Here is a 17,229-nt window from a genome sequence, read left to right as displayed (position 1 = left end):
TCAAAGAAGACAATAGTCTATGAGTAACTCTATTTAGAATGACATCATGATAAATCTTTTTAACACCATAGGAAAAAAGTGAAAATGAAATAGGATAAATGAGGCATTAAGTTAGTTTGTAAAGCATCAAAATACCTTAGTTAGATCCGAACTTCTTCCATCTATCATTTGTAATGCTTTCTTAACAGCAACATCCCAAGATGCCTTGTTTGGGATATGATTCTTACTAATAATAACTGGTCTAGGGACTTCCTTCTTCGACTCCATGGAAATGGAGATCTGCATCATAATAGAATATAAACAAAGATTTTTAATATATAAATGATTAGTAATAATAGTATGGTTCCTTAAAGAGAATTATAATTCATTTTTTTAATCTAAACCTGACGCAATGTGGTTTGAAGCACATCGACTGCTTTTCCCCATGACCATAGAAGGGTGTCATCCCATGCAATAGTTATTACAAGCATAGAACTTCCTTCAAACTCATCTAACTCAACCTGTCATTTTAGCAACACAACCTTTAAATATTGATGGGTAGATGTTGAAGAAAATTTGAGATGGAAGAAATAAACATGATCACATGAAAGTATTTTGGAACTTAAGTTTGTAACTAGTGAAAACTTCTATGTAAAAGAAAAATAAGTTCGTACCTGAGGAATGTTAAAATAAAATGAACCAAAACCTTCCCATTCAGAAGCAATGTCTGTTCTTGCATCAAAGCGTATGGTCCCATATGCACGAATTAAAGGGCAATCCTTAGAGAGGAACCTTCAACAAAAATGGTTGCTACCAGAATGAGATCAAATATACAACTTTTTTCCTTCATTTTTAGTATTTTCATTATTCATCTATCTAGTGTTTCTTATATTTTGTTGGTGTTTAAGACATATAAATCATGCATAGTTATTAGTTTCATGAGTCATTTTTTGCCCTTATTGTTATTTATGTTTATATATGCATACTTGTATGTATGTATTTATCAATCTTTGTGTGTGTGTTGGGTCCTTACTCTTGATCGGGTGGTAGACTCTCAAGAGTTTCAACACCTGGTCAAGGGTTCAAGTACCCATAGGTGGTGAAATTCCACTACAACGTAAGTGTGTGGGGGTGTGTGTGCCTGTGTTAAAAAAAAAGTCTTTGTGTGTGTATGTATATATTTCTATATATATATATTGGTACTTATGAGTATCCATTATTTCTTTCTCCTTATGTTTTCCTTCATGTGGGTGAGAATCACCTTGTGAATAGGTCAGATGGCCTATAAACATCATGGTGGACAAAGAAGTTTCAATGATTTGCATTTTTCACCTCCACTATTTCCTATGGTGTGGCCCACTTAAATTTTGAATCTACCGTATTTTTTTGGATCATGCCCTCAAATGAGGTAATGAAACTAATGGACAAAGTGGATGTCTACAGACATTGTAGTGGGCTCCACAAAGTTTTTTGTTAGACACATTGCAAGAAATTTATGTCCAAGTCTGATATGGTAATCATCCTCAGCACACTTGTCGCATTATGATGTACAAATCAAGTTTGCCGAAATGCAAGGCCCTGATATGATTGTTAATGTCCCAAAAATCACTCATATTAGGGAATTCTATCCGTCTTATCTTTTTCCCATTAAAGTGATTGTTGAAATAAAACAATTAATGATCAATTAATATGTAGCTTGTTTAGAGAAAGGTAAGGTGAGAACTGAGAAAAAAGATAGCTTTAAATAATGAAATAGGGAAAAGGAGCTACGGAGAGACTTTTGGTTATTTTAGAGAGTGGATGGTAAAATTGGAGAAAAAAACAAAACAAAACAATAGGAAAAAAGTAATGGAAATGGTCATCTCTATAACATCAGCGGAGTTAAGGAGACTTTGCCAAATGAGTGTGTTTATTGTAATTAAAATTTAAAGAGGAAGCGGCTGGTCCTAAAAATATGGCAGAACGTATGTTTAGTTCTTAACCCATAATTTAAAGTAATTGTACTATTCACTTTTCTAATGACATACGGCAAGTCTAGCTAAGTTTATTCATTATCAAACAATTGTCTTAAGATAAAAGATCTTTTCAAGTTTTTAGTTTGAAGAATGGCATTCATTAAACATGATGATGTGATAAAGATGATTAAGGCGTAAAATCATCAATTCAATTCTATAAGTTGTAATAGCCATATACATCTCAATTCTCCAAAATAAAGAGCATGTAATTGTGATGATCCACATCTAGAATATGCCTTTTACATAAGAAACAACCCCCTCAAAAGTCAACATATTTAGCAAAATTTGTCGTGTAAGTAAAGTACGTCAAAATAAGTAAAATTTCTTTAACTATTATTTTATCAAGAGTCCACAATTTGACGAAACTTAAAGAAAATTGAAGGAGAAATAGCCATGTCTGGAGCTTCAAACTTAAAATGGATATCTTCTCTTGTAACCATTATTTTGTCAAGAGTCCACATATTTCAAGAATCTTAATGAAAATTGAAGGAGAAATAGCCATATTTGGAGCTTCAAACTTAAAATAATTATCTTCTCTTTTTTTTACTTGGTTATCAAGAAAGGTTTTTGCCTTCAAGAATACTCTATCTTTAACATTAAAGATAATTATCTCCTATAACCAATACATTCATTGGTAAAATAATAATAATAATAATAATTTAAAATTATGATTAGTGAAAAAAAAGTTTATTATATGTCTACTCATTTGCATGAAAAATTAACATATAAATTTGAGTATACCAAATAAGAATTTTCTATTCTTTTCATTTAAGATTTAGTGGATTAATTAACTAAGACAAAAATTCATGACACATAAATATTATAGAACATTGCTAAGCACACATGTGCTCTAAAATTGTGCTAGCATGACACAAATGGGGTACGTCGAAGATCTAATTCTTCTATTGGGTTGGTTCGACCTTATACATGTTTTCGCAAAAATAAAATCTAATCCAATTAGCATGTGGGGCCCGATATTGGAAACATGTGGATAGATTAGAAAACTTTAACAAAGTAATTTAGAGTCATGCATTTGTTTTGCAAACTATGACTCACCTGGCGATTAGCCTCATTTATGGTGTAGGGCATCAATATAGTAAGACATTTTAATGAATGGATTGGATCTCAAACCAATCATTCCATTCTGCCATGTGGGTGTGTAAATAAGCATTAATGCACATGTATGTGGGCTTAGCAAAGCTCAATATTATAAGGAGCAATGAATTTATAGTTGAATAAAATATATTAGAGAAAAGCTTTAAGTTTATTGAAATAAGAACATAAACATCTTCACTATGAACTTGGCACTTATGCATAGTAAACAGGGTCATTGGATTACTATTCATCATGTAGATGGGCTATGCCCTAATTTCAGTACCATCAAAATATATTATACATCCATTGCTAGATGCAAATGGACTATTAATCGAAATTCGAGCATACATGAGGTGAAGGTCTATATTTAACCGAAGAAAACCATACAACGATAAATTAGACAAGAAGAGTGTTTAATTGACTAGTTGTTTATTTTATACCTCTAACTGACATGGTGACCAACCAGATAATTAATCCACAATATAAAGCATCATAATTAATGATAATATTTCGCATAATAATAACATTAATTGAGTGGAGCACATAACTCACCTCCTTATACATCTCCAATCGTTGAATGTGAAAGGTTGGGAGCAGTGAAAGAAAACGGCTGAGCCGATGCCAGCGACGCTGAGCAACTTTGGAACCATTGTTGTTGTGGTTTGAAATGGTTTGTAGCCATTGACTCTGCCTTCATCTACACGGTCATCATCATTAGATAAGAGATGAGAAGTGATGTTGCTCTGACTTCTTCTGCCGGAGAAGAAGCAACGGGGAAGTTGGCTCTGGGCCTGTAGCCACTTCATTGCTTCTATTTGCTCTAAGATTGGAACCTATATTTTTTAAACAAAAATAAATAAAAATAAAATCATAACAATGAGAATATAAATAGAAAATCTATTTTACCCATCTTTGTCTTTATCTTTACTTATAAGGAAACTAGAATGTGTGATGCACATGGAGAGAGGAAGGGGGATAGAGAAATGGAGGAGAGATACTCTGCTAGCCGTAGAATAAAAAAATAGATTGAAAGATGGAAGGAAATGATGTAACAACAAGCATCAAGAGGAACAGAAGGCTGTCAACGCTTGTGACCCATCCAAACTTTTTCCTATTTTGTGGCCCACTTGAGTTTTAGATTTGCCTCTTGTTTAAACTGGTATACTAACATGAATATTCGCAACAAATGTACGTATGGATGTTACTCAGTTACAATGGTAGGCCCCACATAACTTTTGTTAGATTGGTTCCTCTTATGGACTACACATGAAATGAAAAGAGTGGTTTAAGCAAGTAAAATCTAAGTCATCTATTGATGAAACTAAAATGCAAGTCGTTTGTATGTTTATAAGCACACAATTTTTCAAATTTCTAGAAATATGATTGATGTATATTGAAAATATCATTTGATGTTTTATAGAATTTGAAAGGTCATGACTCTCGTGAAATTGCATGAGCAAAACTATCCTTAACTCCTCATGTTGTATATAGTAGAGATACACCAATAACTTTAAACATTTTTTCCCTTATAATTAGTCTTTATAGCATTGCTTAAGATATGGTAAATTCGTTGTAAAAATTATAGCTACTTAGTTGGGAACAATTTAGATCTTACTACACAAGGGACAACATAGATTGAACCCCCTTCCTTTTTTTAAAATACATGTATCCCATGTGATCTTATGTACTTAGATGGACGGAGTGTCTAATCAAGAAGATCATGAGACGAAGGTTCTATGGTGTCTACCATGATAACTCTGTGACCCTATGGAATCTACCATGATAATTATGTGAAATCCACCACATATATCTATTGTGTCTACTTATTTTACGAAGTTAACTAAAAATTAAGTAGATCAAGAGTTGAGTTCACCATAACAAGGAAAATATTGAGGATGGGTTGTCAATTGTTTTGTTCCCTTCTCTCTGTCTCTATGTACCATATATATGCGTGTAGCTCTACCTTTTCCTTTAGTCTCTCTCCCCTTTGAATTTCTCTCCCTTTTATCTCTTTACCCCCTCCTTGCTCCACTTTTATTGTACATGTTATACCCTTAGCACATGTAAATTCTACAATATAAATTCTTGTAAGCATAAAATTTGTGGGACCTTCTAACATAGAAATATTCTAAGGTATCCTTATCTGCAGTGGGGTCCACCAAATTAAAGGTTTTTATTATCAAAACATAGGCCCTACATGCCATTATATGATGCACTATTGAAGGATGTAGGAATAACCCTTCACCCTGAGTTTGTATGTGTGAGCCCATGGTTTAATGACCCATATTACCAATATGATGGACCCCATTAAGCATGTACCATGACGGGTCAATCCCAACCCTACCATCAATATTTAGGATATATAAATGCTTTAGGAACAAAAATATATTTACATTCCATATGAATGAAAAACTTGTCAAAATATCCAATGGCTAGGTTCTTCCATCTAAGAGAATTTGAATTGTGATCTATGCAAGTTTGGTCCACATGATGAATCTTGTGGGAGTTGGCTTGATGGAACTCAAGGACTAAGGCATAGATACATGTTGTTCAGGATATGTAATTAAAAATGAGAAGAGAGAAGAAAGGATCAAGTGTGTGTGTGTGTGTGTGTGTGTGTGTGTGTGTGTGTGTGTATAAATGTATATATATACATACACATACATACATATATATAGCGTCAAGTGTTTGTCTATACTATAGGGGATCATCTTATCTATATTTATATATACATCTATACATATATAACTCGAGTGATTTTTAAATATATTTCCCTCACAGTTAGTTTTAAAGGTTAAATAATTTTGAATATTCAAATAATATGAGGAGACATTTATTATTAATTTTGCACTTCTTAGAAGCAACCCCAAATGAGCCCTTAGAAAAATATCATTTTACCTAGGATCATGTCTCTTTCATAGAGGAAATGATGGAAATATTTTTAAATACCATTTCTTAAATTCTGTTATCCAAAAGTCGACTCTAGGTAGATGAATATTTAGAAGTATAAATAGGTTGGATCCATATTATTTCCATTACAATGTGAAAGGGAGCATGTTTTTGCAAAAGGAAATGCAATGTTCACAATTATCTAGTTATTGGCATGATAGGTCCTTAGTTGCTCAAATTCAACATACAAATATTAATTAGCCAAAATTAAAATCTTTCAATCAATTTTGATTTTGAAATTATAATATATCTACAATGGTTGAATAATATTGAGGCCTTGTTTAAATAGCTAATTATAATGGAGCTAATAATGCATTCGAAAATATGGTATTTAGATGGTTTAATATTATTATAATATTAAGTTATTATACATATACGATGAATTATTTTTTATTTGCATAAACCTAATTACAATTAGAAGCTTAATTTATTCCATAAGCTACTCTCTCCTTCATATTTCTCATCCCCCTTCTCTCACCCTCTCCCTAGTAGACCCCACATCATCTATAGCCTAAATCAATTAGTAGACCTCCATTATAATCAATATGCACCAATAATTTTTTTTATCCAATGTTGGATGGTTAGGGTGATCAACTCTACCGACTTTTAAGAGGGATCGATAGTTAAAGGTTGGAGCAAATCAAACCAATATCAAAGATGAGTAATTTAATTGGGCTGAAACTAAGATGATTGCTCGATTGGGCTAATATCAAGCTCAATAGTTTAATTGGACCAATGTTGAAGCTGAATGATTTGGTTTGAATTATACTAAAGATAAACAATTTCATTTAGCTAAAATTGGAGATAATGGGTCAATTGCGTAAATATTGATGTTTAACCATCTGATTGGTCCAATATTGGAGATGAAAGGTCAAATTAGGTTGATAATGACGACAAAAATCTAATTGGATCAAAATTTCTGATGAATGGTTTACTTGATCAATATTAGAGATCATCGGTTAGATTTAATGGGTATCTAAGACCAACAACCTATTTGAATTGATGTCAAAGATGAATGGTCTAATTAAAATGACATCAAAGATGAACAAATAAATTAGGATAAAATTGAAGATTAATTGTTTGAATGGATTGATGTTGAAGACAAATGTTTTGATTGAAACAATATTAAAAATGAAAAGTCTGATTCAACTGATATAAAAATTAATGGTCAAATTTTGCTAAAATTTGAGATAAATGATATAATTGGCCAAAAATTGAAGCTCAGTAACCTAGTTGGGCTGATTTTGAAGATCAACAGTGTTAGATCAATATCAAAGATGAACTATTTAATTTGAGATGAATGGTCTAGTCAGATATTAAAGATCAATGATTTAATTAGGTGGATATTGAAGATTTACATAGTGATTCATCAAGATTTGATCAATAAATACCATCTAGATCAAAAGAGAGAAACTAATCTTTTTTTATTTATTAAATAGTTTAATTAGGACATAATTGGAGATGAATGGTTTGGTTAGGTCAATATTGATGATCAACATTTAGATTGGGTTGATATTAAATATCAATAGTATGATCAAAATGATATATAAAATTTACAATCTAATTGGGCTAAATTGGAGATGAATGATCGAATTAGTTTGATACTGAAGATTAATGGTAAAATTAGGTTGTTGTTAAATACCAACAATTTAATTCGATTGACACCCAAGATGAACTGTTTGATTTGAAAATTTTGAAGATGGACGGTGCAATTGGACCAACAGTCTAAATGGGTGGATATTCAATATCAATAGAATGACTGGACCATTATCAAAGACAAAAAAATTATGCCAAAAATAGAGATGAATGATCTGATTGATAGATTTTGAAGATTTAGAACAGTCTAATCGAATAAAATTTGAGAAATATAGTATGGTTGGTTCGAAATTAAAGACCAATGATTTGTTTAGGTGGATATTAAAGACTAACAGTGTGATTAGATGATACTAAAGATGAATGGTCTGATTAGGCAAAAAATAAAGATGGTAGTTTGATTAGGCAGATATTAATGATCAAGTATTTGATTGGACTAACATTGAAGATGAATTGTCTTATTAGAACAATCTGAAAGATCATTGATCTATTTCAAACTATATTGAAATTCAATGGTCTAAGTCCAAAAACAAATATCAACGGTTTGATAAAATTGATAACAATAATCAAGGTGTAATTGGTCAATTAAATTGGTAATATTTGATATCGACCAATTGTACTATTAATCTTAAATATCAAACCAATTAAATGTTAATTTCTAGCAAAAGCCATTCATTTCCTAGTTTAACCAATCAAAGTATTTATGTTTGATATTAATTCAATCAAATGTTGATTTTCAATATCTTTGCAACTGGATCATTGATGTTCAATATCAATCTAATTGGACTATTAGACCATCCATCTTTGATATTGATCTAATCATACTGTTGATCTTTAATATCAACTCAATTGGTTAATTGATTTTCAATAATGACAAAATCAGGCAATTAATCTTCAATTATATCCTAACAAGATCTTTGGTATTCAATATGGTCTAATTGGACCATTAATTTTCAATTTTAACCATTATGGGTGTTAATCTTCAATATCGTTCTAATTAGATCAATTGACTTTGACATTAGTCTGACTCTCCATTTTTATTATCAATCCAATCATCCCATCAATTGTCAATATCAAGCCATTTTGACCAAGCATTTCTAATTTTAGTTCATTCAAACTATTTATCTTTAATCTTGGATCATTTTAACCATTATCTCCAATGCCGACTCAATTGTACCATTGATCTTCAACAATAATCCAATTTGGCCATTCATCTCAAATTCAACCCAATTAGAAAATTGATCTTTGATTTGGTCCAACTTGACCATAGATATTTAACTTTTGCTTACTTAGATCGTTGATCTTCAATATCATTTAAAACAGACCATTCGACTCTAACATCAATCCAATAAAACCATCCATCTCTATTATTGACCTAATCCAACCATTCATCTTCAATATTGGCCCAATCAGTCTAATCATCCATATTAGCCAAACTAGATTATTCATTTCCAATTTTGGCCTAGCTAAACCTATCATTATTGATATCAATCCACTCTAGCCATAGATCTTTGATATCCACCCAATTAAACCATTGATATTGAATTTCAACCCAATCAAAACATTCATATTCAATCTAAATATAATTAGACCATCAACCTTCGACATTAGCCAGCTAAACCATTTATCTTTAACTTTGACTTAATTAGAATTCACCATCATTTAGATCAAACCATTGGACTTTGACATCAATCTAATTACTGTTCATGTTTACTATTAACTCAATTGGAATGTTGATCACCAATTTTATGTAATTAGACCATTCATCTCAAATTTTGGCCCAATGAGATTGCTCATCATTGATGTTGGACCATTCTAATAGTTGATTTTCAATATTGAACGAATCAAACCATTGATTTAAAACATAAACCAATTCAAAACATTCATTTCCAATCATTGATTTATACCATCCACCATGTGGGTCTACCTTTGATTATTGACCACAACCAAAAGATTACTTTTGTTATGGGTGATCTTTAAGCATCCGATAAATGGTGGAGGGATGAGCAATTAAAGGTGGGCCTAATGAAAGATAATAGTTGTCTATACTTATTTTTGACAAACTAACGTGGACCAATGAGATGCCGCCACGTGTTGGCACCATTTACTAAATGATGGACACAATTCTACTTGTGTATCGTTAATATTGTTCACATATGACCTGATGTATCTAGATCAAATGGTCCAGAAGACGCCACATGGTATCCATGTTATATGTGGTGTATATAACTTCAAAAGGAGTTAGTGATGTGCACGCAAGAGAGCATTAAATACTAGACTTCTATCAAAAGCACTCTATGCAAAAACAAGAGTTTCATTAAAGTAAACCTCTCTCTTAACGGTAAATGTCAAAATTATATCAAAGCATATCTCTATCTAGCATTAAATATTAGAATCATGCCAAAAGAAACTCTCTATGGGTGCCAAAGATAAATGATGTAAAGACCACACAACTTTTTAATATGAGAGTCTAGAGATGCAGGGACTTCAACTATCACACGATTAGAAGAAAAGAGGGCATATCCCTCTGATACACATAGTTTGTACACAATAAGTTATGCTAGTGTAAAAGAATCAACAAAATTTTCACAACTAATCGCCCAAATCCTTCACAATGCTAAAGACTACGTAAGGTTATAACCTCCTAGAAGCCAATATAAAAAACTCCATGAAGAGCTCTTGGCCTCATGTTATTACAACCAAATCCAACTTTATTTATCCATGCACCATGGACATTTATTTATTTTTATTTTATTTTAATTTATTTTTAGCCCCAATTTTACTCATAGCATGGGGCCCTAATTAGTTTTAATTCTTAGTTTATCCATCCACCTTTCTTCCACAACATATCATTGGATCGCAAGGAAGAACGCTTAGGTTCAAACAAAGGGTTATCAGGCTTTCCTAGTATATGCTAAGTGATCATGGCAACCATCTCACCACGAAGCCTGGTCCACATCAGACAACGAACGGATAGTCAATTCACAACTGTCTTGCCTTGTGCCTGGTTCCTACTAAGATCGTGAAAAGATTGTCACCTCACCGACCATCTCGCCAAGGAACCTAGTTCTGATCGAGTAATGAATAGATTGTTGAAGATCCGCCCTCCATAGGTCGTCTTCCCACGAGGCCCAATTTTTAATCGAGCAATGAATAGACAACCATTACACACATCATGACTGTCCCATTTGAAGCTCAGTCTACGATTAGGTAACAAACGGATTGTTGTCACTCAAGCAGATCGTGAGTGCCAATATTATAAAAATCATTAATAGAAGAATACCTTTGGCTTTTATCTTCTTTATTTATTGTTATTTTTGAACTATGGTAGCTATCATGTTGAAAGAACAAGTCCTTAAGTTCAATAACATAAAGGAAAAAGAATCTATTCAAAAGGGCTAACCCTTACCCATTCACAAATCGCCTGATTATTGATCATAGTCGATGGTTGAGAGGATAGTTGGATCTAACATCTAGTTTATAATCAATTAAACATTGAGTGGAGTAGACTGGTACACCCACGCATCATAATTACAAACGAAAATTGAATACAAGCCCTCGATCATACACGTGGCCTTGTGTTTGATTTAATTGACACAGTAATCTTTTAGCATGCCAAGTGAGACACATGTGGAACTAGAAGTTTAATAGTTTATCAATATTATTTGAATATATAAACAAAAGAAAAAGCCAGAAGATCAAAGAAGGCATATACAGAAGAATATACCCTTATAAGCCAATCACTCCTTAGCACCTACAATTCATGAATATGGATCCTCCTCCAACAACTATTCACTGGAGAGCATTATTCCGAGTACATGGTCAGGTATTTTGAATTTTAAATAGTCTTACAGAGAGAATACTACTTCTTGACAATTGGTCTGAAAACACTCCTTCTAGTTAAGGCAAATATATGAAGAATGACAAAGTCTTAATCAAGGTGTGACTAATAAAATCAGATCGATGTTTCTCAAACCAATTAAGGAATGATAATCGGTGACCAACCATATGATAAATACGACTAGTATGGCCCTCCATAACTCATATTCTTAGGGGAGGGTGCAGTTTTGTGTTGGCGTCGACCAGCTCAAGGGGACAACCTCTCGTGCCTCTAGTTACATACCTTTACTTTATATTTGTCGAATAAGCTGATGGGTAACCTTCTTTGTTGTTCGTACCCATAAACAAAAGGGGTAAGAGGTAGCCATGAATGGTAAAATGACTAGGATACACCCAGGTGTAAAAATGGTCAGGTCAAAATCAACCAGGTATAAATTAGTTAACCGAGGTAAAAATGCTTGTGTATAAAAATAGTCGGGTGTAAAATTAGTCAAATAAAAATCGGTCAGCCAGGGGTAAAAATAACTAAATGTGAAATTATATGGGTATGAATTGATTAGTTGGGTACAAAAATGACTGGTGCAAATTAGTCGACCGGGTATAGGTGTGATGATACGCTGGGCTCTTGAGTATTTGCTATGATTCAGTTGTAATTGCTTTTGGTACTTTAGTTAATAACCTTTATTGGCTAAATTTGAATATTTCACATGTATACAACATTAACTCCTCACATAGAAACACTAAAGGCATCAAACGAAGTTTAGACTGAAATTTTCTCTATGTTATGGAACGAACGATTGGGCTATATCTCTTCTGAGAGATTGAAAATGCTTGTGCGTGAAGGAATTCTTCATTCTTTAGACTTCTCAGACTTCGGGGTGAATATTTCACATGTATACAACATTAACTCCTCACATAGAAACACTAAAGGCATCAAACGAAGTTTAGACTGAAATTTTCTCTATGTTATGGAACGAACGATTGGGCTATATCTCTTCTGAGAGATTGAAAATGCTTGTGCGTGAAGGAATTCTTCATTCTTTAGACTTCTCAGACTTCGGGGTCCGTATAGATTGCATTAAAGGTAAATATACTAAAACCAGGAAAAAAGTTTCACTAGGAGCATAGGACTCTTGCAAGTGATTTATACAGACATCTGCAGACCATTCCTTACAATATCTTAGAATGGGCAGAGATATGTTATCATTTTTATAGATGACTAATCTCATTACATGTACATATACCTTATTAACAAAAATCAAATGTCCTAAATACATTTAAGATTTACAAAGGTGAAGATGAGAATCACTCGACGAAAAGATCAAAGTTGTCAGATCTGATCGTGGTGGTAAGTACTATAGAATGTATGATGAATTTGAGTGTAATCCTGGGCCATTCACTAGATATCTATAAGATTATAGCATCGTCACTTAGTACACCATGCTTGGTACCCCAGAGCATAATGGTATAGCAGAAAGGCATAATCGCACCTTAAAGGACATGATGTGGTATATGATTAGTAATTCAATATTGTAAAAATATTTATGGGGTGATACATTAAAAACAATTGTGCATATCTTAAATAGAGTCCTAAGTAAGGTTGTAATGAAAATTCCATATGAATTGTGGATATGGCGAAAGCCTAGTTTATAATATTTTCATGAATGGAGTTGTCCTGTAGAAGCCAAACTATATGACCTGCATTAAAGAAAGCTTGACCTTATAACAATTAGTTTCTTCTTTATAAGATACTCAGAAAGATCCAAAGGATTTATATTTTATTTTCCTTCCTATTCAATGAGAGTCATTGACATTGCAAATGTAACATTCATTGAGAAGGTTGAAGATAGTGGGAGCACAAACTTCAGAAATATTATATTGGAGGAGGAGCAGATTGTGATTCCCATCATAATCTTTCAGAGTAACATGGTCGTCCATCTAGCAACAAACCTTGAGATCCTTATGGATGTCCATGTAGAGCCTCAAATACAACCCATTAATGAGGAAATATAAAACCTAATTCAAAATAATGAGCCCTTAAGACGATCACATAAAGAGAGAAGATCTACAATTCTAGATGATTTTATTGTCTATCTACAAGAGCAAGAATTTGACATTGGTGTTGAAAAGGATCTTATATCTTTTTTACAAGTAAAACAAAATGTAAATTATTCCCATTGGTTCGATGATATGAAGGATGGATTGAAAAATACATGAAGGATAATGAAGTCAGGGACCTTGTTAAATTGCCTAAAGGGATTAGGTTGACTTGTTCAAAACCAAACGAGACTCTAAGGTTAATATCAAAAGGTATAAAGCCAAACTATTTAAAAAGGGTTTCAGTTAGCGCGAGGGTATTGACTATAAGGAAACTTTCTTACATATGTCTAAGAAAGACTCTTTTAGTATCATTATAGTTCTAATGGCTTACATGAATTTAGAACTACATCAAATGGACGTAAAAACTGTATTTCTCATTAGAGATCTAAGTGAGAACATATATATGTTGCGTCCAGAAGGTTTTAAAGCCAAATGCTTGGAACATCTGGTCTACGAGCTTAAAAACTTCATTTATGAGTTAAAACAGGCATCACGACAGTAATATCTAAAGTTTCATGAAGTCGTTTTCTCATATGGTTTCATTGAGAACACTACGGATGAGTATATGTGTGTGAAATTCAGTGCAAGTAAGTTTATTATTTTAGTATTGTACGTTGATGACATCTTGTTGGCTAGTAGTGATATTGGATTGTTATACGAGACTAAGAATTTTTTATCTCAAAATTTTAAGATGAAAGATCTTGGTGATGCCTCCTTTGTTGTCGGGATTTAGATTTGTCCGAACAAATCATGTGGATTGCTTGGCCTGTCGCAAAGGGCCTATATTGATAGGGTTCTCAAAAGGTTTAACATACAAGGTTGTACTTCTAGCCAAGCACCTATTGTAAAAAGCGATAGCTTTGGGTAATTTTAGTATCCTAAGAATGACCTAGAAAAGGATAAGATGAAAGATATTTCATATGTGTCTACAATAGGGAGCATCATATATGCTCAAGTTTGTATGCATCTGGACATTGCCTTTATGGTTGGAATGTTGGGCAGGTACCTTAGCAATCCATGAATAAATCATTGCATAGCTATTAAGAAAGTGTTGCGTTATGTATAAAGGACAAAGGACTTCACACTCACATATACAAGATTCGACCATTTGGAGTTGGTTATATATACAAATGCATATATTGGGACTGTCTCGAAAGCAAGAAGTCCACCTTGGGTTATGTATTCATGATGGTCGATGGAACCGTATCATGGAAGAGCATGAAACAATTGATTACGACATCTTCCACCATAGAATTAGACTATGTAGCTTGTCATGAAGCATGAATCAGTCAATTTGGCTTCAGAGTTTTTTCCTCTGGTTTACGGGTTGTGCAAATAATCCCGAAACCATTGAAAATCTATTGTGATAGTTTAATTGCAGTTAACTTCTCCAACAACAATAAGCATTTATTGAGATCAAAGCATATTGACATAAAATATCTTGTTGTGAATAAGAGAATTTAGAATCGTCATGTGTTTATAGAAGTCATCAGCATGAGGTAGATGATATGGGATTTTCTTATTAAAGGTCTTCCTATCACACTATTTAAGGAACATATGACATATATAGGAGTTGCAAATCCAAAGGATGTATTTGAGTAGTGGGAGTTTTCAGTTTTGATCGATTATGCACAGACATTTTAGATGTCTTTTATATGCATTGATGATTCTGTTATTCAATTTATATCTTGTTTCTCCTTTAGTGTGCACATTCAGTTTTGAGTAAGTAAACTTTAGTTTGTGTCTTAGAAACACGTTCAGTTTGACCACTTGAAGATATGCACATATGATCACATTAGACATGTAATCTTCATACTATACCTCATATCCTTGATCCATGTCATTAAGGGTATTGATATTCATGAACGTGATTCGTCGCACTTCAAAAAGATTAAATGTTGTGTTTACTACCACGATCAAGTATCAGTGGTCTTGATGGACCGGGATCTGACAAGCGTTGCTCATAATTATCTAATGGTAATGTTTTGAAATTCAGTAAGGAGTCCATTAGCAACTTTGAAACAAATTCATTTTGTAAAATATTTTTCACAAAATAAAATAAAATGTTTTGTTTTCTTTTAGAGATCAATATAGCCTAAGTGAAAGAATGTAAGACTCTTCTTATTAGGTGGGCCACACGTATAATCTATTTTGATCTAACTGTTGGATTATTTAGATTGAGCAATTTAGTGGACTCCACCACAACTGCAATCATTACATATGGGTATGGAACAGGACGCTAGAACCGTGATCCCTATATATGGTTATTAAGTCAGATATAGAAACCTACGATGTGGATATCATAGGGGAGAGAAATATAATGGGTACGCTTCTCTTGCCCTCTTTCCTGTATATACATGTCTTGGTCTATTCACTTATATAAGAGATAAAACCCTACTCCCATTAAAAGTTCTCCAAAAAGTGTAAGGTGCGGAAGGTTAATATCATTTCCCAATAAAATCATGATAACAGGAATGTGTTTCAATCGAGTACGCCTTTAAGATTAAAGCGTTTTATCTTCATTATTCATGCATAAAAAATCTATTAATTCCGCGGTATACAAATTGCATCAGGTGAATGTGCTTATGTGATATGGGTGTATGTAAAATAAATAAATAAATAAGTTAATGTTGTCGTTTACAGAGAGATGCATAAGGTAGCACGTGTTGCTTTACCCAAACATGCATCCGTACCCATGGGGGATGGATACCCATAACATTCATCAGGTAGGCTACTTGGTTAATGTGATATAAGCTATAGGCCAGGCATTGACCATTGGTCTAATAACGGATGTTATCATCCACGGTCGGCCCACCTGATGAGCGGACCATCGGATTTTGGGTCGATGAAGCATTCACTGTAGGCCCATGCAAAGAGCATACATTCCCTTTCAAGGAAGATACTCCATCGATTGAATTCAAGCTTCAATCATTATGGATTTCATGAGGGGAGAGATTATATCAAAAATTTTAATTAGAAAAAATTGTATTTCCCCTCACGTTTTTAACATTAGTAAATTGTCTTCTTCTCGCTTACCCTGACAAATCCACTCTATCCATCTTTTTGGAAATATCACCATATAATATTAATCTAAAAATAAGGCAGATCGAAAACCCAAGTGGCCACACCAACAGAACATTTGGAATGGAAACGTCAACTATTGAAACCTTTTTGAGCTGACCATGATATTTATATGCTATCTAAAACCTTCATAGGATTATTATCACTCAGATAAACTGTAAGGACAAATATCATCCTAATACAAAATTTCTGGAAAAAATTAGCACTGTAAACTCTTGCCTCTTACACCTTTTTTTTTTTGACACCCAAAAACTTATCTTACCAAAGTAGAATTTTAGGGTACGGAAAGAGGGTTTTGGATAAAAATACCCTTGGTTTTTAGGGTAAAGCAGCTGGAAAAAAGTAGGGGTATTTTCATCTTTATTGGTTCGTCTGTACGGATAGAGGTCTACTTTGGTAAGGTAGGTTTTGTTCGGGTCGAATAAAAAAAGGTGGGTGGTAGGTCGGGTCTATACTAAAAAATTATCCAAATTTCTCTGACCTCCTGCTGTTCAATCCCCACTGTTTCGTCTGGTATGGCTCACACAAGTTTTGATGTGCTTCTTCTTCTTTTTTTTTTTTTTTTATACTAATCCTC

General features: G+C 33.1%; 1 protein-coding gene across 2 annotated transcripts in view; it reads right to left on the bottom strand.

Annotated features, from left to right (window-relative positions):
* Nucleotides 1-17,229, bottom strand: part of LOC131248838 (isochorismate synthase 1, chloroplastic-like) — a 136,795-nt gene that overhangs the window by 112,583 nt on the left and 6,983 nt on the right. For both annotated transcript variants that reach the window (XM_058249316.1, XM_058249317.1), the window contains exons 3-6: nt 3,642-3,922; nt 654-771; nt 384-500; nt 136-279 (exon numbers count right to left, since the gene is read on the bottom strand). In XM_058249316.1, the coding sequence (XP_058105299.1) occupies nt 136-279; nt 384-500; nt 654-771; nt 3,642-3,922 (660 nt within the window). The remainder of the gene's footprint in view (nt 1-135; nt 280-383; nt 501-653; nt 772-3,641; nt 3,923-17,229) is intronic.

The sequence above is a fragment of the Magnolia sinica genome, chromosome 6 (assembly GCF_029962835.1).
Source record: "Magnolia sinica isolate HGM2019 chromosome 6, MsV1, whole genome shotgun sequence".
Classification (NCBI taxonomy): Eukaryota; Viridiplantae; Streptophyta; class Magnoliopsida; order Magnoliales; family Magnoliaceae; genus Magnolia; species Magnolia sinica.
This window is presented reverse-complemented; position numbering and strand designations above follow the sequence as displayed.